General features: G+C 40.6%; 2 protein-coding genes and 1 long non-coding RNA gene across 4 annotated transcripts in view; 2 read left to right on the top strand and 1 right to left on the bottom strand.

The window, feature by feature from the left end:
• LOC130193058 (myocyte-specific enhancer factor 2D homolog) overlaps positions 1–12,180 on the top strand; it is a 28,100-nt gene extending 15,920 nt beyond the window's left edge. Inside the window, exons 7-12 of one of the 2 annotated variants that reach the window (XM_056413388.1) lie at positions 614–795; positions 3,564–3,693; positions 3,867–4,038; positions 6,384–6,452; positions 7,499–7,549; positions 8,032–12,180. In XM_056413388.1, coding sequence (XP_056269363.1) covers positions 614–795; positions 3,564–3,693; positions 3,867–4,038; positions 6,384–6,452; positions 7,499–7,549; positions 8,032–8,470 — 1,043 coding nt within the window. In that variant the 3' untranslated portion in view covers positions 8,471–12,180. The remainder of the gene's footprint in view (positions 1–613; positions 796–3,563; positions 3,694–3,866; positions 4,039–6,383; positions 6,453–7,498; positions 7,550–8,031) is intronic. The other variant, XM_056413391.1, reaches the window with a different exon arrangement.
• On the bottom strand, positions 11,637–21,376 carry tmem79a (transmembrane protein 79a). The gene is made up of 5 exons (XM_056413478.1): positions 21,254–21,376; positions 18,354–19,155; positions 16,433–16,627; positions 16,100–16,322; positions 11,637–14,383 (listed from the first exon to the last, which is right to left on the bottom strand). The coding sequence occupies exons 2-5, from the start codon at positions 19,048–19,050 to the stop codon at positions 14,191–14,193; spliced, it is 1,308 nt and encodes a 435-aa protein (XP_056269453.1). The 5' UTR covers positions 19,051–19,155; positions 21,254–21,376; the 3' UTR covers positions 11,637–14,190.
• LOC130193283 (uncharacterized) lies at positions 21,082–21,880 on the top strand. The gene is made up of 2 exons (XR_008831537.1): positions 21,082–21,229; positions 21,349–21,880. It is a non-coding gene; the product is annotated as an uncharacterized LOC130193283 (long non-coding RNA).
• The last annotated feature ends 25 nt before the right edge of the window (positions 21,881–21,905 follow it).

The raw sequence follows: 21,905 nt of genomic DNA, 5'->3' as shown, positions 1-21,905 counted from the left end.
TTGTCTTTACACATCGGGCATAACGGGAAGAGATTGAGCAATATTTCCATTTCCATTGTTACGTTTTAGTCATGAAATACAAGAACATTAAAAAAAAAGCTTATCGTATAGAAATTTCTGGTCACAAAATGAACACCAGAAGATTCCTCCTCTCCTCCCCTGCACCATCTGTGATGGTGCCTTGAAGGGATCAGGGGATGCCACCAGTAACATCAACAGACAGGCATGGGAATCCCATCACTTCTTCTTTTCTTCATTCTACCCCCTCACAGCCCCTTATGGTCCATTTTATTTTTCTAAAATCTTTTTTTCATATATGTTTGCACAGGAAAATGTTCTATTTGCTCACTTGTCTGATATTTAATGCAAAAAAAGGTTGTCTCCCAAATCATGTTTTGTGTGTTAAGATTTTAGTAGAATGAATACATTTGGAATCATCTTTTTGGATGTTATTGACGAGGTGACGTTTTCTTTTAACGTGTCTTTAAATTAGACACGCAGAGGAGTATTTTAACACAATTTTGAGTGCACGGTTTCCGTACCCCGCTGTCTGAATTCACCTGTTTGGTTTTCCTATTGATTTCTGTTCCTTTGCTTCTCTTTCTCCCCACAGCTAATGGATACAACAGTGCCAGGGCCTCCCCAGGCCTTCTCACCGTTTCCAACGGCAACAGTCTGGGGAAAGTAGTTCCGGCCAAGTCTCCACCCCCACCTCCCAGCCCCCAGATGGTCAACAACCGCAAGCCAGACCTCAGAGTCATCACCTCGCAGGGCGGAAAGAGCCTCATGCAGATGGTGAGCTTACCCAAGCAGAACTTGTGGTGCCTGGTTCCTTTTTAGTTAACATTTTGGACCTTACACAATGGCAAAAATGGCACTTGGGATGAATATAAGTTAGGATCTTAGACGCAATAAGAAAATCAAGACACCTGGAACCCAGAGGATGTGTTAAGGTACATGAGGGGTTAGGAATTATTTTCCTATTATCTCAGAAACTTTCACAGGCCTATAAATGAGATGGAAAATTATTTTTTTTAAACTTGGGGATTGATGTTATATAGGTTATATGAAAGGTAAATGGAGGCTGATTTCCATATTTTCTTGTGTTGGTAAAGACCAGAGAGAAGAGATTCTTGCTCTTTGCTCTACGTTTTCACTCTAACTCTGGCAACTGAGATGTTTTAATATCTCTTCTGGAGCTTTTGATTATATCACACAATCTTCATCAGCTGTTTGCCGAATACAAATTTCCATTTTTCTGTGCATTTTAAACCTTGAGTATTAATTTCTATTCTAATAATGGATCACATGACTTCTTGTGTGTGAAACGGGTCAGACCATCAGAATTATCACCTGTAGTTCACCTGCTAGTCTTTTTGCTTTAAGGCTCACAACTTTGCTGTTTTGATTCAGTCTTACCGTTTTCCAACAAAAGATTCAATGAAAACAAAATGCAGTTACCTGCCCCCCACCTCAGGGACACAGCTATCTTTTTTAAAGTTAAAAGAAAAGTAAACATTGGGCTTGCATCCAGTGACCGTAGACACTACTCAAAATTAATGCTAATGTTGCTCCATGTCTGTTCTGTGTATGAATAGGCATCAACTTTATCAAAAGGAAATATGGCAGTGTTGTGTGGCCAACAACAAACAAACAAACAGATATTGCTGTCTACGAACTTGTTGTTCGTGTTGGCTTAAAAGTACAAATTGATTGTTTATTTTTGACCCTGGAAACAATAGAAAAGTGTTGAGAAATCTCTGAACAGATGAGCAACAGCTGCAGACCTGCGACCAAATGGACCTTGTGGTCAGATTGTTTCGTCAACTATTTAATATATGCCGTCCCTTGTTTGGAGGCGGAGTGGTGGCATCTTCTGTGACTTCAGGTCCCATCCCATGCATTCACTGTAACAATTAGTATATAGTGTGTATTTTTATTTACCCTTATTTACTTTTAGCGACTAATATGATCTGTTACCACCCTTTGCAGACAGAGGATGAGCTGGAATTGGTAAACGAGGTGATTTTTGTTCCCCACGTCGGCCACTCGCATGAGTTGATGGTTATCGACTGTTGGCATGGTTACAATACTGTGCAAGAGTTTCTCATTGTTTTGGTCCTGTTCCACTGACATGTATTGGGGTGGTATTCAGCTTATGGCTCCCACCTGACTGCATGTGATTCAGGGCTCGTGGTTTTGTTGTTAGGATTATGTGATCGCAATGATAATTTTAAAAAAATAGACCTAGCAGAATTTTCCTTTGAGTTATCCAGTCAGGTTTGATCAGGCCCATTGACTTCATCATGTGATGCCACATTAAGCATGGGTGTTTCTCCACTTGGCATTGTGGTGTGAAGCAACGCGGCATGTTCTCCAGTCACTGACACTCATTTTCACTTTCCACCAAAATTATCAGATTTTTTTTTAAAACAAAGTGGCAATACATTAAAGGCATTTGACTCTTAATAATTCTCTCTCTTTTAATTTGCAGGACCTCGTATTTTTCACTCTTATAAAGCAGCTCAGTTTTGTATTTATCTTTCATAATTTGAGTGTCTTGCTATTTCAGAAATGTCTTGCAGCAAAAGGACATGATAATAAAACCTTATAGGAGCAGTTTCACAGATGTATTGTCATCTAAATGACTTCATGTACAAACACTGAGCGAACAGTATGTCCTGTTCTCTCAAAATGAAGCAGAGCAACATGCTGCCAGGCCTTTAGTGACATCCACTGGAGGAACGTGAGATGACCTGCACATTCAATTCAAAGTCAATAGTTGAAGATGATTTCCAGTTTTTGTTTTATTAATAATCTAAAATACAGATTGTACTATCTGTACATTATAGATGATAGTAAAAGAGCTGAAATTAGTAAATATATAAGTCAAGTTTCATTCACTAACATTTCATAGAGGAAGAGATGAATTAAGTAATCGATGGAGAAAAATAAAAAGGGCAGATTAATTGGTAACAAAAATTTCAGTTTATGGCAGCCCTAGATAATATTCTGAAGTCATGTATGCAGAAATTGTTTTAGACCCGCAGAATATTTAGAAATGATAGATTTTGTAAAATACATACACTGACACATTAAGTGAAATTGTTCTCTGATTAGCGTATTTTAGGTCTTGTATCGTTTTGAAAAAATAAACCCAATCGTCGCCCTGCTAGCCTTAATTAATATTAGTATTTGTGTATGAAATGCAATATCTCTGGTTGGTGTCTCTCTCCTCCCGTCATCTCTCTCTGTCGCTCTAATTAAGGGATAATCCTTTAAATAAGTGACATAAGTGTATCTGATGGTTGAATAAATTGCCTTTAATGTAATCTGTCTGTTTATCGCGTACTCAAAACAAGGACCTCATTTTTTGATGCATGACATTACGAACCTCCTGATGGTAAATCTACTGGACTTTAAGATTTACTTGACTCAATCCATCATTTTTCGTCATTCCCAGCATGTCAGAACGGACATTATCGAAATAAGTCCATTAGCTTTCCGCCACATGTGAGAATAGTTTCTGCCGTGACTAACATGTCGGTGTCCTCTCCCGGCAGAACGCCCAGCGGCTGGCAGCAGGAGCCCAGGTGGCACAGAGCCTCACCACGCCGGTGGTCTCTGTGGCCACGCCAAGCCTGCTGGCACAAGGGCTGCCCTTCTCCGCCATGACCACCGCGTACAACACAGGTGAACTGAACACACAGCAGCAGAAATAACCTTTAAAGCACCAAGTGGCTTAAAAAATAAAGAACGGGATTTATTTTATTTTTAACCCTCAAAACGATTTTTAAAACTTGAATAAAATTGAGAAAATGTGAGCTTAACACTGGGACTATTTCAAATCCTTTGTTCTCTCTCAGAGTACCAGCTGACCAGTGCAGACATCACTGCTTTACACGCTCTGGCGTCGCCTGGCGGCTTGTTGCCAACCAGTGTGTCCACATGGCAACAGCAGGCTGTTTCCCAGCAGCAACAACAGCAGCAGCAGCAGCAACAACAGCAACTTAATCTTGCATCACTCAGCAACTTGGTGTAAGTATTTTCTTGTATATTTTTTATTGGCGCAGCGTATTTCTTTTAATAGTTTCTTAAAAGCTCTCCAGTCACTCAGATGATGGTGATGGTGATGGCAGGCTGCTGTAAAAGCTCTGTCTAATGACAACCCCCTTGACACTAAAATACTGTGATGCTGACCTTAGCAGTCAGCTTGCATGACATCCATCCCATGACCTTTTATACACGAGCAATTCATATTCCTTAGTCTCAACAGCATCTCGCCATCGCAGCTCTTCATAACATCGATCCGAATATCCGGTATTCAGGTTTTCTGTAGTTGTTGCTCTTCAGTAGTGGGAAACAGTTTCAGGTCCTTTTATTAATTACATACATCTGTAACTGCAGAATTTGTTTCTTACTTTATTGTAGCATTTTCTCTGTTACATTTACTTTAATGATTTAAAACAAATATATATATTTTACTCCTAGTAAAATAAATATTACTCTTAATCAAGAACATTTGCAAAAAAATAAATGTATTTCTCCTCTTATATGGCGTTTCAAACTTCTCGCTTTAACTAATACAATTGGCTATAAATAATGTTTACGTGCGCTCACATGCACCACTAGACTATAGCACCACTAGACTATAGCACCACTAGACTATAGCACCACTATACCATAGCACCACTAGACTATAGCACCACTATACTATAGCACCGCAAATGGAAAGTAGGTGTGGCCATGCACGCCAATTTACTAAGGTTCAAGAATATCTTGATGCATACATCTTGATCTTCAAGTATTCCACATCAAATCCGAGAAAAAACATGTGAGGACACATTTTCTCTAAATGCATTGATAAAGTAGATCATGAAGTTACGCACTACTACTACTACTTCACCCCTTCTCAAGGAGTACTTTCACTCCAGCTTCAGTCAATATTAACAACTTACTCAACCACTGATTATTGGCTAGCCCTTAATGAATTTCAATCTGTTAACCCAAAAGTGGTACTTAGTAATAGCTTTTATCTGATCTTGAAAGCATTAGTAAATGATGTGTCATCCAGTAATTAAGCCTTTCCTTACGGTCTTATTTACATATAAACTAGAGCTGGCTGATATCTTTTATAATTAAAGCTCCTTCACTGATAAATCTCAGATTTTCAAAGTACATTTCAATTTACCTTAAAACCAAAAGAGACATTTTGAACTAAAGGACAGCAGCATGAACCTCATTTAATTGTAGAGCATTGCAGGAATTAAATAAATGAATAATGTAAACACACTTCCACTAAACCTTTGCACTGTTGCATTAGGTTGTTGGTTTAATATTGGTGAAAGTGTGCTCATGTTATTGTATAAGTGTTTGCACAATACCTCTAAACCACTTGTTATGCACAACTGGTGCATAGGCATTGTTTATTTAAGTATATACAATGGACTCCAGGGTTTAGACAACGATACATAGTTTAATGTTGCATCTCCTTATTATTATTCAGAAGTTAAATTGATATCAGCTTAAAATGTAAAGGTATGTTAAAAAAGTGAAAATTAAATATGTGATTCCCCCCTGGTTGTGTTCCTTAAATTACAGTGTGTGTCATATTATGTTCAGTTCCATCCAAGTAATGTGTGTGTAGTTGCAGTGTCCTGATATGTATGGGGCCTCGTATTTGTCGTTATCCCTGCTAGAAGCCAGACTTTGAGACTTTAATCTGTCTGCGGGAGAGGTACCACAAGTCCTTCCTTCCTGCTGCTGTCAGGCTGCACAACAAACTGCAGTAGATCCTGGAGATCCTGGCAAACTCAACACTTTAACTCAGCACTTTACTTTACTCAGCACTTTACTTTGTTTTCCCCTTGTATATTTAGTATTAGTATTTAGTTTTTAGTATTTAGTTATGTGTTTTATAATTAGTTTTATTAATGCTCTGATGTGCACCGCTGCTGTGATTTTTGAAATTTCCCCACTGTGGGACGAATAAAGGTATATATCATATCATAATGTCTTTAGGGATTTAACAAAGTCAGAATTAAAAGCTTTCTTTGAAGAAGTGAAATATTTTGACACTGGTGTACAATTATTATTTGTAATGCTGTACATGTGGATTTTTAGAAATTTGACTAAAATCAAGTAAATGGAACCCGATCTTTTCTTGTTTTTTGGAAACATTTTTGGCAGATACATATTTGTCACGTCTTTCTCCCTAAGATATGAGGTTTCTTATGGAGATGAAATGGAGGAGACGCTTGAGAAGCCTCTGCATTAGATTGTTTGTCGTTCGTGTGAGCTGTGTGAGCTGTGTGAGCTGCTGGTGTCGTGTGTTTTGGCCACATGAACACCAGATCCTGTGTGCTCTCTCCTCTTGTCCACAGCATGTGGGGCGTGGACAAGCAGAGCAGTGAGCTGTCTAGCCAGGTGTCCGGTCTGACTGCCAACCTGAGGTGAACAGCTAGTGTGTGTTTGTCCGTGTGTGTTAGTGAGAAGTGTCATGACCTTATCCATAGTGGAGGGGGGTCGTGGTCCACTTCATATATGAATTTAGCTTTTGTCTAAAACAAAACAACATGCAGTATATCAATATATAATTCACTCTAATTATGGCCTCATAAGATACTTTACTGTAAACAAACTATCAACAGTCACTACAACGTTTTCAAACCAGTATTACTTTTATTAGCTCGCAGCACAAATATCAAAAGGCCGATGCAGTAAAGATCTCTTAATTATAAAACTGTGACACTGCAACACATTTATATATTAATGTTTTAGAGTTGTTTTAAGATTGTTTTCTACTGATGTGTATTTGACATTTAATTGGAGGTCTCCGCTTTGAGAAATGAAATTAAAAAAATTCTCATAGTTTTCCTGTCCTATTGAAGGCTACAGCCATTGGACACCCACAAGTACGGTGGCCTCAAAGGGACAAACGGGTTCAAGAGTGAAAGCCTAGCGCTCAAAATCCCAAAATGCTGCAAATGTAAAAATATGAAACGAGGCAGATATCAAAGAGTTGTCCCTTCTCTTACATTTTTTTTATTGTTTTAGTATTTACAGCCTTTTGTGTGCATTTTCTTAACGGTCTAAAAAATAATCCTCAATTGAACAACGAAAAGTGCATTACTGAAGCAAAAAGGCCATTTTCATGTTTTTCCATTTCTTCTTGTATGTTTGTCCTGAGGGGCCACCGTACAAACTGAGTAAACTTAAATGCGTACCAGTGCTCATAAACACATTTATTCTACATGCTTCATTCTCTGTGCTTGTAAATCAGAAAACAAGATTGTCCTGCCTGGATTTTTATGTGTGGGGGAAAAAATTGGCAGATTTGGGTCTTTGTTTTTCTGATTCTCAGACATTATTAACTTTATTGCTGTTGTTGAAGAAACTTTGCTTGCAATAATGTTTCCCACTTTTCTCCACACATGCCACCTCTAATCCACCTCTTACCTTTTGGTTTGGGCTCCAACATTTTGTTTTCCCCCCACAGTGTTGGCTCTCCGTCCAACCTGCTCTTGGGTAGAGATGAGTGGTTGGGCCGGTACTGTATCGCACTTTCTTTTCCCCGTGTGTCTGTGCTTCTGGCTGGCTTCCCTTGGCATGTCTGGTGCAGTCAAACAGGAAATAAGACGGAGTTCGGTTCCCACCATGTTCTCTAACCCGGGATTATTTTCTGTTTATCATCTGTCGCTTCTTCACGTCGTCGCTGAGTCACTACGAACTGCCTTGTCACACAAATTCATTTTCATGCTTCCGGTGCAGCGGGAGGGTTACTTTTGCTTTTAAAGGCTTTAGAATCTATTGAATTATTGAATAGTCGAATGTGGCTTTGCCCTGCTGGTGCTGTGCCTTGTAACGTGGGTTTTTGTCTTGATGCAAGTGAACTTTCCAGTTTCTCGTTGGCCTTTTTGTCAAGAAGCTAATCATACGTATGTTTTTGCTTTCTCGCCTTTTCCTCTTTGTTGCACCCCTTATCTTCCATTGTCTTCCTCTCTCTCTGTGACCTTGTGACCCTGTTCTCAGGCCCGTGACCCATATACCTCAAGGCGCCATGCTGACCGTCAGCACAAACTCCAGTGTGAGCATCAAGTCGGAGCCCATCTCGCCCGGCAGGGATCGCAGCGCGCCATGCCCTCCGCCGTCTTCTGCCACGCCGTCCTCGACCTCAGGGGGAGCCATCCTGACTGCGCCGCCGCAGTACCCGGGCTCCCTGCTGTGCCTGGAGCCTCCGACTGGCCGCTCGCCCGCAGACAGCGTCAGCAGCAACGCCAGCGATCGTGATGACGCTGGTGCAGCTGGAGGCGGGGCCGGGGGCGGCAGCTCGGCCGGCGCTGCGGGAAGCGTCGGTCCCGGCAGCCGCCCCGACTTCAGCCCCTCGGCCGAGCTCATCAGGGCGTCGAACGAACCGGAGCAGGAGGGAGGAAACATCAAGCGCATGAGATTGGATACCTGGGTCACATAGAGTTGCCGGCCACACCTCCTTCGCACCCACAGGGAAGTTTCGGTGACACTTAAACACCCGCAACACACACACACACACACTCACACACACTCATTCTTAACCCCCCACTGCCCCTCCGACCCCACTATCATCACACATCTGTCCCAAATTATAAAAGTCGGCTGCGTCACCCAGACTTATGAGGCTTTGCCAAATAAACATACATTTTTTTTAAAAGACGTTCAAATCCTTCGGGGCTCTCGCTCTGCGTGAGCAGAGGGTGACTTAGTGCTCCGCTGGATATGTAGTCCCTTGTAGATCCTTGACTTGAGGCCGTTAGATTCTTAAAGCCTTCTTGCTTGAATGAAGTCGCGTAAAGTAATTTTCTTTTGGTAGATAATTAGGTGTTGAACCTTTTTTTCCAATCTGACAAAACCATTGAAAGCGCGTATCGCATGGTTTCACCTTCATCGACATCGAGCTCTGCTGCATCGTTCAGTGCGATTAGTGGCATGTCCGCATCATGAGACTCGTGTGACTCGCCACTTCCTGCTCTTTGAAATCCCACACAGTGTGGATTATGGGCTCCCCATTCTTCCATAAATCACTTCCAAACTGCACTTTTGGATAGAACTTAATCTGGACATGTGAGGACGGAGCATCTCTGGCACTGAGGTCCTCTGGGGTTGAGAGACTTCCCCTTCAAGGGTTCTTTCCACTGCCACGTTTCCCAACCTCGTACACCCAGGCAGGTGGGGACGAGCCAATGTCAACCTGTACCACAACAAATGAAATGCCAAATGTCTCTCGCACACAGTGCGAGGACAATGACGACGTGTCACCTGCACTGTCACGGAAAGGAGGGCTCGAAACTGTTGATGCTTTTCAAGCTTTGAATTCGCCGCCGCTCTCCTCAGACTCGTCCCGTCCTCTCGCCTCATCTCCTCGGGAACTTGGATGGAAACTGTTGCACCAGAAATCCAGCCAGCCGCTCGGCTTCCTACCAAGATGCCATCCAGTTAAAGGCATAGTACGAGAGTTTTGAGCCTCTGGCGGCTCTTTTTTGGGGGTAGGGAACGTATTTGGTTCTTTCAGTCCAATTGTTCTTTAACTGTTGGTATTTAAAATATATATATATACAGTTTTGAAGGTCCGTTGGTTGTCCAGAAGTAGGAATTCTGACTTTGTATGAAAACCCCTCGTATACAAAAGCTTCGATGTCCTCTTAAGCTCCTTAGCTCGTTGCCGTGTTTCAAAAAGTAAAGGAAGAAGAAATTTTCTATATTTCTACCGCTTCAGTTGGCGACAAAGTAAAATAGCGTTTCAGCTTCAACGACGTGTATGTACATATGACTATATTTGCATAGACTTTGCTAGGTATCCCTAAAAACAAGCAATGTGTTGATTCTCAGTGGATCTGTTTGCGTATATGGGTGTGGATTTGATATGTTTCGGGCTTTCGCCGCACGAGGTCGTGCTGGTGGATCGGACTTGTTTCAGTAAACCTATTTTATGCTCGTGTTGATGGTGTGTGCACTTTTTGTCTCACTCACAGAGGCCTGCTTGGTTGTGGTGTCATTATATTCTCCTACCACACACTTTTAAAAAAACCCACAATACAATTGTCCATTACCACCTAATTATGAACCGATGAGGACACTGCCATTCAATTCGTAGTTTTTTTTCTTCTTCAAATACAATGCACTTCAACGCATATTTTGATTGACAGAATCTTTTCCACATTACGCTGACACAGATTATGCCTTTTTTCACTTAGAAATGAAGTGCTGTGTTTGTCGTTTTAATTGTATTTTTTCGAGTACGAATTTGTTTCGTCTGACCCACTTCAAGTTGTTGTATAAGTGTACAAAGGCTGTTTATAGCCTAGAAATAGAACGATGATAGAACGAAGCTCCTGACTGCGTGACCTTTTTCCCCTTGAGACGATGCTCACAGTGCAGACTGGCATGTCAGCTGTTTGTTGACCGTTTATGAAAAAACACTTTCATGTCAGCGTAGGGGAAATGTACGCGGCGTCTTTTATGAATTGATGCAGTTTGGTGTGATTGGTAGACGTGTGTGTGTGTGTGTGACACTCGTGTTTGACACTGACTTTGAGTTTGTGGCAAGTGTCCAGGACTAACATCACCCTGCTGTGCGACATTTTTCACGCCAGTGTTGTTGATGTTTATACTATGATCAGGTAATTTCTCCATCCCTCATTTGACGGTGTGTTGGGTAGCTCTTTCCTTTCTTCTATCAATTCAACATCCAACACTTTCGATAAACTCATGTTGCTTCGTAAACCATTAAAGGAGTATTTCTAAAAGTTGTGAGACTCGTTTAGTCGCTTTCCTACAGATGGTTACATGAGAGGATTGATACTCACCGATATGTGTGCAGTAATTGTGAAGCTAGAGATGGTTAGATGAGCAGGAAACGGCTCACCTGGCCGCGTGCGACGGTAACGACTCGCTTTCCAGCCCCTCTAAAGCCGCCTTCATGTCATACACTTAAACAGGGAGTATGAACACGTTTTATCCAAATTTAATCAAAACATGAGACTTTCAAGGAAATCTGTGGGGGTGGGGGGGGTTACTATGTGAATGTGTGTGTCCAACCACCACGGCACGTTGTTTCCCCCCTTTCCAGTCCTAATGCTAAGCTCAGCTAATGGACTGTGACTTCCCATTTAACGGACACATGAATGGTATCAAGCTTCTCATCTTCCTCCCGTGAAAGCGAAAAAGTTCATTTCCCAAAATCTTGAACAGTTTGTTCTAACTGGGTGCTACAGAGCTCATCAGTCAATTCCATTTTTGCATCAACTCAATTTCAGTGGAAACTGTGTGTGTGTGTGTGTGGGCGCTGATGGCCGACACCACGCCGATGGGCTTCCTGCCTCTTTGCAGGTTTGTTCATGTACAAAAAAAGTTTGCCGTTTAGTCACAAGACAATCTATATGAGAAATGACAACCTGCACCCTTGTTACTTGTTGTGTACAATGTTTTATAGAATATCACTATTTTTGGATTAATTTGTGCTGGTGACAGTTCCATTGTTTATTATTATATTATTATGGAGCTATTGTTTTATTGCTATTTTGTGTAGGATAGTTTTTGTTTTCTCATTTTCTCTTATCATAAAACATAATACTGGTTTCCTTTTTTTTAAATTTTTTTTAAAAAAACTTGCTGAAAATTGCACGATCAGTTAATGTGGTATTGGCAAATGCAATGAAGGACATACCAGTTAAATGCTGCAGTTTTAATTAAGATAAAGAATATATTTATAAAAACAGGAAACAACTGAAATTAGTTCATGAAATTTGAAAAGAAAAAAGTAAATGCATGAGATAGAGGTAACGGAACTTATACATGCACAGTAATGATACAGGACATGCATCACAAATGAGTTATAAAACAACCCAGAATAATGTAGCATATGAAATACTAAAGATGAAATTTATAGCTAATATATTGTGTTGAGCTAGTCTGCTTTTGGTTTTTGTTGTAAAGGAAAAAAAATCTTTTTGTTGTTTTTTGAGTGATTTACAATTTGTGTATATTTTCATATACAAAGTATGCACTGATATGTTATTGAAATTCTATACCGCTTTTACAAAAAAAGTGTTTGTTGTACCAAAGTATCCAAGTCCCTTGAATCCTTACCCTTTTTGCGTATGTTTTATCGTATTTTATATATTAAATAGACAAACTGAGTGAAATGAAGTGGACTGTGTGGTTTTATTTGTTTGCTGTATATCAAACCCTCAAATATTTCATAAAGACTTGAACAAAAATGTAAATTCCAAGTTGCATTTTTAGAATTTTTTTTTTCTGTCAATTATAGCATTTTTCTCTCTTCATCCTCACCTCAGCCCGTTGTCATAGTTACAAACAAGTTTCATTTCACACTTTCAGTGACAACTACACGGCTTAATTTAGCAGCAACTGTGAGAGAAAACAAGAAGGCAAGCAGACGTGATAAAAACAAAGAGTAAACAAAATGTCAACGCGAGAGCAGTCTGGAGACGTCTTCTTTGGGCTTTGTGCTTTTAATTAAAGATGTGCACGCTCAGGTCCTGGACTTCAGTGAAAGTAGCAACACTGCAAACAGTATAAGAGAACTTTGTTTATTAAGCACTTTTCTGAAAGTACAGAAGATTGTACCCTGAGTGTTTTTTTTAAATACTACATACCCGATTAGTCCATAACTGATTTATAAAATAGCTGACGAGTCATTTTAATGCATCAGCGACAGTAGAGTTGTCCGTCAATCATTTCTTGTGAACGGGAAATATCGGAAACACTACAATTAAAAAATATATATTTGGCACAAATGTCCACTTGGACTCAAGGATCATTCGGTTATCATTGAATGATTTCTCTTCAGTGAACTTTGACCCAAAGCATTTTATTTCTTCGTGTACAGCTGGCCCACGTGAGGTGTTTATGTGTGGCTGAATCTTCAGGTTTTGAAACTTGCCACTGGCTATTTGGTCGAGTTGAAACGTGCCGCATGAATCATAATCAGAGACATCTGCAACTTCAATATTAATCACAATTAGTTTTATTTTTTAATCTAACCTCTTTTGGCTGGACAGAAAAGTAACATGTCCCCCCCTCAGTCATGTGGACCTGAATGACCAGCTGCTGTCATGTGGAGTATCATTTATTAAAGCTTTATTAAACTCATTTGAAATCCCAAATAGTGCTTTAAATACTTCACTCATACAATGAAAAGGTTCCTTCAAAATAAAAAACTATCAGTCGACAAACAAGATGAATTCAACAGCATCTCTTATAAATATACCGTTTAAAGATTAACATTAGTACCGATGTGACGACTAAATAGAAATGGTAAAATTCATAAAACAATTTAACATTCAAATCTCATACAATTTTACAGTGTTCTTATCCTTTTAAATCAATCTCACTGGTTTCATTGTTTCTAATTGAAGGTTTTCAGTTTGTACTTTTTTCATCTTGATCTTGCAGCATCCAGAAACATCACAGAACTAAAATCTGATTCTATCAACTCTACGCGGAAAGGTTGAAAGTGAGACGGTTTAAAAATCTGCGGTCGAAGAATAATCACAATTTTAAAAAATCCCGTATTCTTCTTTTAATCCACCTTTTTCATCATGTAATTTATACAAATGTGAATATTGGTGGATTTCTTTTTTTAAATTGTATATACAGAGATCCAAGTTACAATGATCCCACAACATGCTTCATGTATTTGATTTATTTGGTTAAAAAAAAAGGCCAAATAACAAAACACCAAAAGTTATAATCCTTGACATTTTCATGAAATTATTTTATATTATTTATGTTTTTATTAGTGACGCGGTCTTCCTTCCCATGAGCCTTCACTGTTACTGCTGATGCAAGCAGAACATGCTCGACTGCTACTTAACATTAAAAGCATCCAACTGGAGAATCAGTGTCTATTTATTTATTCCTAATAACGTGTACAAAACAAAAGGTCACTTTTGAAAGATGTTTTGACAGTGTATCATTATTAATTTAATAATAAAAATAGCTGTTCACGGAGAGCTGTTGCAGCATTAAACTGCACTTCCTGTTACCGTAGCAATCAACCAGGACCGATATGAGGGATTACAACTGAAGGACACCAAGAGAACGAGTCGAGTTGTCTGAATGCTGCGTCGTCACATTAAAAAGACGTTTTTACACTAATGTCTCTCTCCTCGTCGCCTTTTTGGACGGCGGTCTTCAACCCCACCAGCGCAGGCTGGGAGGAGGAGCCGTCGTCGGAGGTTCCACGTCGAAAACCGCCTCTTGTCCGACTGAAGCGCAGACAAAGTAAAGGTTGGTGCCCAGCATGACCAGTATGGGAAAGAACGACAGGCCGAAGCCCAGAGCCCTGATGCTGCTGCCCAGAGAGAGGCACAGCCAGTAGATCAGCCTGCAGCACAGGAAAGAACACACATAGTCACATAGACAAACACGTGAGCATTTACACTTGGTTTGGATAAATAATGACAAATAGATCCCATCACGACCCACAAAGAGGGATGCTTTGCACATCCGAGAGGGTCACGAGAAGAGGCCCTCGAGCTGCTCGGGTTACATCCATTGTGGAGGTCTGCATCGTGGTCCATGGCTACTACTCATTTTTCAGAATTTGTCATATTCATTGAATGTGTTGTACACATCACATATATTCATATACAAAATAAACTGAATTGAATTGACATTGGTTTTTGCCTGTCCGTGCACATCCAACCTTTCCAACTGCGTGGAGAAACCGGCACTGTCTTTGTATTGAGTGCTTGATGACACAACATCTGGATAGATGCTTCTTCGAAGCTGACAGCTGGTCACAGACATTTCACATTATGAGGCGTTTAAGTCCCTAAAAGTACTTTTAGGACAGGTACATTTGGCAAGTAAACATCGCAGCTACTCCCCCGAAGGACAAGTGGCTGAACAAGCCCCGATGTAAAGCCCTGCTCAACGTATGTGTCATAGTAGTTTATGAGCACATCTTCACTGTTGGAGAATGATTTCATTGTAAAATACATACACTACCGTTCAAAAGTTTGGGGTCACTTAGAAATGTCTTTATTTTTCAAAGGAAAGGACTGTTTTTTCAATAAAGATAACATTAATCAAAAATACAGACTATACATTGTTAATGTGGTAAATGACTATTCTAGGTGGAAACGTCTGGTTTCTAATGAAATATCTCCATAGGTGTATAGAGGCCCATTCCCATCAACTATCACTCCAGTGTTCTAATGGTACATTGTGTTTGCTAATCGCCTTAGAAGACTAATGTCTGATTAGAAAACCCTTGTGCAATTATGTTAGCACAGCTGAAAACAGTTATGCTGGTGATATAAGCTATACAACTGGCCTTGCTTTGAGCTTGAAGTTTGAAGAACAAAATTAATACTTCAAATATTAATCATTATTTCTAACCTTGTCAATGTCTTGACTATATTTTCTATTCAATTTTCAATTCATTTGATAAATAAGTGAGTTTTCATGGAAGACACGAAATTGTCTGGATGACCCCAAACTTTTGAACGGTAGTGTATGTAAAATATGTTTCACTGGGAAAAAACAACAACTGTAAACCTCATGAGTTTACCTGAGGAGTCATTCCACCAGTGTGTGTGTGTGTGTGTGTGTGTGTGTGTGTGAGAAAGTGACTGTATTTTGTGTTGTAAAGTTGTGTCATGCTGAGTAAATTAAGTGTAAAATGTGGGAATGAACGACCTCAAGTACAGAATTTCTTACCAGCTGGAAAGTAAATGTGCAGTCTGACATTGTTTGGCCTCGACTTAACTCACTCACACACTCATTCATTCTGTAAAGCCCAATACTCCTGTAATAATACTATACTGATCAACTAGGAGGAATTATGCATTTGTACAATTTACTGTCCAACGCATTACTGAAGTTACTGAGTAAAACAATTAAAAATATATAAACAAAAATGTAGTAATCAAGTCCAAATGGCCCAAAAAGAATTTTTTTAAATTTGGCATCTTGTATATAATATTCTTTAGTGTCCACAGACATTTAATAACCAAAGCAATATTCAGGATCATCTCTCCCGTCAAACGGTTTGCATTCGAAACATGCATCACTGCGCGGCAGCGAGCACACATACCTGCCAAAAACAAATATGATGGTGAGCAGCGGCACCAGTTTGAGCAGATCCTGGTTGATGTAGGTTGCCATGACAGCGAGTTGCAGGAAGAAGAAGAGGAAGAGGGCCAGGGACTCGTTGACGTAGTGCCAGTGCACCATCACTTCTCTGTGCACCAGCTGACCCTGGTAGAGGGGCTTCAGGGCGCTGTAGCGCAGCCGGGCCACGCCCTGCACCACCACACCTGCAGAGAGACCAGGGTTTATCGGTTGTGGCCGGCAGTGTGTGTGTGTGTGTTTTAGATTATACAAAGTGTTAGATTCAATACACAATAAACTTGACACGTGGTCTTACCGAGCAGGATGGGGACGATGGCGAAGAAGGCGCAGCGTAGAGTGTACACCACCCTGAGGGGGGTACCCCTCAGCGGCGGAGGGTCAAAGGGCAGGAGGGCGTAACCCCCCCACAGCAGGAGAGGGAAGAGGAGTCCGCCGGCCGCCATCGCCAGGGCCGTCCTCAGCTTGCTGCCGCACAGACGCTCACACACGTCTGAGGAAGGAGTGTCTTTTAAGAGTCATTAACTTCCGTCTTCACAGCGACAGCAGAGCCGGTTCAAGGCCATAAAACATCTCGAGACATGTGATTACGTGTGATTCAAGAGAAAAGAGATTATCGTGTGCGGTGACTCACTCACTGAGCCGCCTGGATCGAGACTCGAGGCGCACCGACCGCTGACCAGATTGTCTGGTTTTCAGCCCAAACGGCCGCGAGCGGTGAAGATCAGTCTCAGATTCGTTGACTCTGTGCCAGTCAAATGTTCACGAGCACCACACCCACACCCACACACACACACAGTGTTGCCAACTTGGCGACTTTCTCCCTAGATTAGGTAACTTTTCAGACCCTCTCAGAGACTTTTTTTTTAAAATCACTACAAGAAGCACATTTAGCAATTTATTCACGCAAAAAAAGCAAGACATGTATTTTAATGTTTTATAATGTATTTTTATGTATTATAATATATGATGTGGTTTCACTGCACGCTGCTCATCTTCTTCTATAGGTGTGCGGGAGGGTTGATAGAATATAGGTTTGTATAAATAGGTTAATATGTACATAGTTTTGGATAGATAATAGTTGTAGATAAACAGTATTGAATAATAATTTCTAATTCTCTCTTGATCTGCAAGAACAAACTAATTAAATTGTTCCATTAAAAAAAAAGTTGCAAACATGTTTGTGCACGCTGTAAGAAGGAAAGTAAATCAGGCTCAGCAGGTCAAACTTTAAATCAAATTGGCTAATAAAATGACAAGCGGTGAATCTCTCATGAGAACAAAGTGATCCGATGTGACCAGTTCATCAACTGAAAGTTGCTCATTTAAAATGTTCTTTCTCAGGTTTTAAAACTCTGCACCTGGCTGAAAAATATGAAAAGACTCAAAAGCCACAGCACAGCGAGCTCTTGTGCTCATCACATTAGGAGACAATGAGATTACGTTTCCCCTCCTCTCAAAAAGAATAAAACAGGATTTAGTATCAATGACATCAGAGTAGTCCGTTTTAATGGTAATCTTTCTTAATCTGGATTTAATTTGATGAAATGGATGTTGAATGCGGATTTTTGGACAGAAAAGAGAGGAGAAGGATTAGGGGATTAAGAAATTTGATGCGTGGGTGGTCCATGGGGGGTCTCTGGTCCTAGTTTGATTCAAGCAACAGACGTTTTATCATCCCTCTGTCACCATTTCCTGCGGTCTCACTAATACAATTATACCATCAATGTGCATCTATATTCTCTTATTTCGTCAATAACACATTGTCCTTATTTTATGATTGGTATTTTGCAACTCTGAATTTCTTTCTTTCTTTCTTAGTTTCTTTCATAAATCTGTTAGCCAACTTACTATCGTACCCGTATTTATATACAAAAATATCAATACATTGTTGAAGTTTTCACAGGTTAACGGTTTGTATAGATATTAAATATTGCATACATACACATTTAAAAAAAATAACTTCCCTGAAGAAGAATCTAGGATTTGTGTGTGTGTGTGTGTGTGTGTGTGTGTGTGTGTGTGTGTGTGGGGGGGGGGGGGTAATGTGCCATAAGGTAAATCCATTACTCTGCAAACATCCAACCGATCATGTGACTTCTACACGTGACTCCTCCACTTCCCCGTTGGCAGTGAGTTGTTACACTCACAGTTGGCTCTCCACGTCATGCGTTACTTATAAACACGGGCTCGGGTGCGGTGAAGGTTTTCATACTCACAGAACTTGTCGTCCGGTTCTGTCCACTCCGGATGCAACTGCGCCGCCGAGTCGAGCTCCTTCTGCGGCTCCTTCTCGACGTCCTTCTCTATGACCCGCCTGCTCTCCTCAAGAAGCTCTTTGCTGGACGGGCGCACTATCGTGACCCGTGGAGTGAAACCCAGAGCCGATTTCTCCGATATCCAATTTGACTGTTTGTCTTGCTCCTCCTCCCCCTCATCTTCATCATCTGCCAGTGAGCCATTCCCATTATGGTCCCGCTGCAGCTCGATCTCATCGTACCCCCACCTGTCGCCCTCGGGCATGCTTTCCCTCCATTTGCTCTTTCCGGCGTTCTCCGCCTGGTCCCGGCCTCCTCGGTAGAGCTCCGCCTCCCCGTCTTTGGGCTCAGAAACTACTTTTTGTGGCCAGACTCCATCGTTGTTGTCCGTCTGAGGCCTCTTGTCTTTGTCTTCAGGCCACGGCAGAGTGTTCGGCTCCAGATGAGCAGAGGGGGTCATTTCCTCTTCATACTCCTCTTCCTCCTTTGAGTTCTCCAGTTCTTTTTCCTCGTCGTCGTCCTCCTCTTCGTCGTCTAGAACTTCCCATGTTTCCTTTTTGCCGTCACTCTCTTCTGGCTTTTTACTTCCGGCTACTAGTGGCTCTGCAGGTGGAAGCGCCTCGGCCTCATGTGGGATTAAACCATCGAGGCCAGACATGTTTTTTATTTTATTTACTTTTAGTCAATACCTTGTGTGCCGTCAGGATTCTGACTGAGAGCAAATCTTCTTCCTGCTGCTAAAACTCCTTTTTTGTTCATTTCTCTGTGAGGGGGGAAGAGAGAGGGAGAGAGGGGGGGGTAGAAAACATGTTCAACTACTATGTCCTGCTCCGCCTTCGAAGAAAGGAAATCAAAGTTCACTGTTTATCATGGGTGTGTTCCTGTAGCTTGTCCTGCACAGGCCGACACGCTGTCTACGGCATGTTTGTGCAGCTTTGCTTGAGTTCATGTCTGAAGACTAATTTAGTAATTTCACTTAAAAATAGCAAGTAAATATGCTACATTTGATCCCTTAATGTAAGTATTTATTGATTGATACAAGACTTCCAAACATCAAAACAAGTATCACAAATAACAAATCCAGTGAGAGTGAATTAGAAACTGTGTGGATGTACAGGAAGAATATCTTATTTTAAGAATATTAGCATCACTACCTTATTTCACCACAGTTCATACAGTCAAAATACTATAATAAAATAATAACCTTTAGCTTTATGATTAATTAATCTATTGAGTATTTTGTTGATCGCCCAGTAATCATTTTGTCTATATAAAAATCTACAAACTGCTTGTTTTGTCCAGTTAAAAACCAAAATACATGAACCATGGAGGGAAATCATGTGAACACTTCTAATAAAATCAGGGGACCTTCTTTACAAAATCACAGCTCTACTCCGAAAACGTTTTTACTTGTGAATTGTTTGAAGTTTGTGTATTCTAGGCCTCACCAATTTCTCATTTTGCCAAGAAACCATAAGGATCATTTGCAACATGACTTCATGTAAATAGTTGTTGCTGAATATGTTGTAGTGCTCAAAATAATAAAAACAAATACTTTTTCAGCCGAGCAAAGAATCTTTCATTTAATAAAAATGTATACCCATGCTAGTTTTCAGTTTCATGCAACCACATTTTGATTATGTGTAGTGTTAATATTGTTATTCTATCAAACCTAAAAGTTATTTGGCATTGGTTTTTCTTTCCAGCTCTACGTAGTAGTTTGGCATGTAGAGACCAAATAATCTCTATATGTGATAGAATGATATTAACAATACAGATAATCAGAATGTTGATTAAATATATATATTCAAGTATTATTAATTATAAACTATTTACATAAATAGATGCTGCAAATGTTCCTGAATGTTTCTTGGATGTTTAGTAAAAATATTAACCAATCCAGTGAAAAACTTTTTAAAATCTAAACTGAGAAGTATTTGGAGTAGAGCTTTATGAATGAGGGGGTCGTGGTGAGTTGGTATGACCCATAATGTAATATCACAGAAGACGAACTAAAGAGTTTTGCGATTTCAGCAAATACAAATCTCAAGACATAAAACTATTGTAAATACGAAAAAGATACAAATTACGAAGAATGTACTACACATAACAATACACGAGTATTGCACAAAACCAAGGCCTTATTACGTCATGATCCCCAACTGTTGTCCAACCCAACTTTTGATATCTAGATGTATATCTAGATTACCGATATTCTAACCGGTCAATTATTAACAGAAAACACGGTTTAATTTCGGCCATAAAGTGAGTACCGGGCTGTATAAACATGGCTGCATTCCTGCTCGGTGAAAACACATGAAACAGTTGAACTTTGCCTGACAGAAGTATTACATTTAGCCACAGAAACGCCCTTAAAATAAAGTGGGCGTGTTGAAAGTGTTGACAACATGGCTGAGTGTGTAACATTTGTTGACACCAAAGTGAGACGTTCCTCTCACGTGAGGTTTCATGTGTGAAAGTCTAATGCCGGTGTTGCGTCTGGTTTCAGGGGAGATGGTTCACATAAATAACAATAACATCAAGTCCCCTGAAACATCTGCTTTTTACTGCATTTCCTTCTGAGCGTCAACTTTAACTATAACTCACTGTTCTGTAACATTGCAACACAATGTCCCACTTTACACACAGGCGGTCTGATCGGGCTACTGCTTTGGATTCTCACTTCAGAGCAGATTTGAGTTTCCAGATTGACTCGTGTTCCCCCGCCGGGCTGCACCCCGGGGGGTCTTTAGGAGGTCGAGTTTCTGCCTGAAGCCAAAACGTGTTTGACGACTCGAAACGTCACATTGTTGTCGACCGAGTGACACTGATTGAAGGTAAATGTGTGACGCAGGCCTCACCTGTCCGGACTCCGCTCACAACACCGACACCATCCGTGAAGTCAGTTGTGTCTCAAACCGGCGAGATCACGACCCGAGTGGTTTCTTTCTCACAGGTGAGGTGAGAAGTCACCTGACAGGTGTAGCCGGGATCGAATGCGTCAGGGAGGAGGAAACGGCGAGGAGGTGTCACTCTGCCTCTATTTCCGCTTACCGAAGAAAAAAAAAATCGCAAAGATCCGCCCCGTTGTAATCCCTTCATCCCAACCTGGTCGCATTGGGCCCCTGGGAGTCAAACGCAGAGCGGCCCGTTAATGGGGGACCGGAGGAGTCATGTTGAAAAGAAAAGTTATTAGTAGTCTTGATTGTTTGCTCTCAATCTGATATATTGAGCTCTAAATGCAATTCATGTTTTCAAATTCGTCATTTCCTCACCATTGAATGACTTCCTTGCTCTCTAAAAACTGGATTCTCCAATTAGTCATTCGTATTCTACATTTAATAGTTATTGCTTTTGGTTTAAACATGGCATGCTCTCAAATGAGCACCTCATGTTTGTATCACTTTGTAATCATTACCCTCAAGATCTATTTACTTGTTTGTCTCAACAATTGACGGACATGTCCGGAATAAAGTCGTTCAATTGTTTTTGAATGAGTATGATTAATCTAAT

This window comes from Pseudoliparis swirei, chromosome 1 (assembly GCF_029220125.1).
Source record: "Pseudoliparis swirei isolate HS2019 ecotype Mariana Trench chromosome 1, NWPU_hadal_v1, whole genome shotgun sequence".
Classification (NCBI taxonomy): domain Eukaryota; kingdom Metazoa; phylum Chordata; class Actinopteri; order Perciformes; family Liparidae; genus Pseudoliparis; species Pseudoliparis swirei.
The sequence above is the reverse complement of the archived record's forward strand: the minus strand, read 5'-3'. Positions and strand labels throughout refer to the sequence as shown.

Bases quoted from the DNA above. Each gene is read 5' to 3' on its own strand.
- tmem79a (XM_056413478.1), bottom strand. From the start codon at position 19,050: ATGTCTGGCCTCGATGGTTTAATCCCACATGAGGCCGAGGCGCTTCCA. The intron at 16,628-18,353 runs GTGAGTATGAAA...CTCCTTCCTCAG, and splicing joins AGAACCGGACGACAAGTTCT to ACGTGTGTGAGCGTCTGTGC. The intron at 16,323-16,432 runs GTAAGACCACGT...GTCTCTCTGCAG, and splicing joins CATCGTCCCCATCCTGCTCG to GTGTGGTGGTGCAGGGCGTG.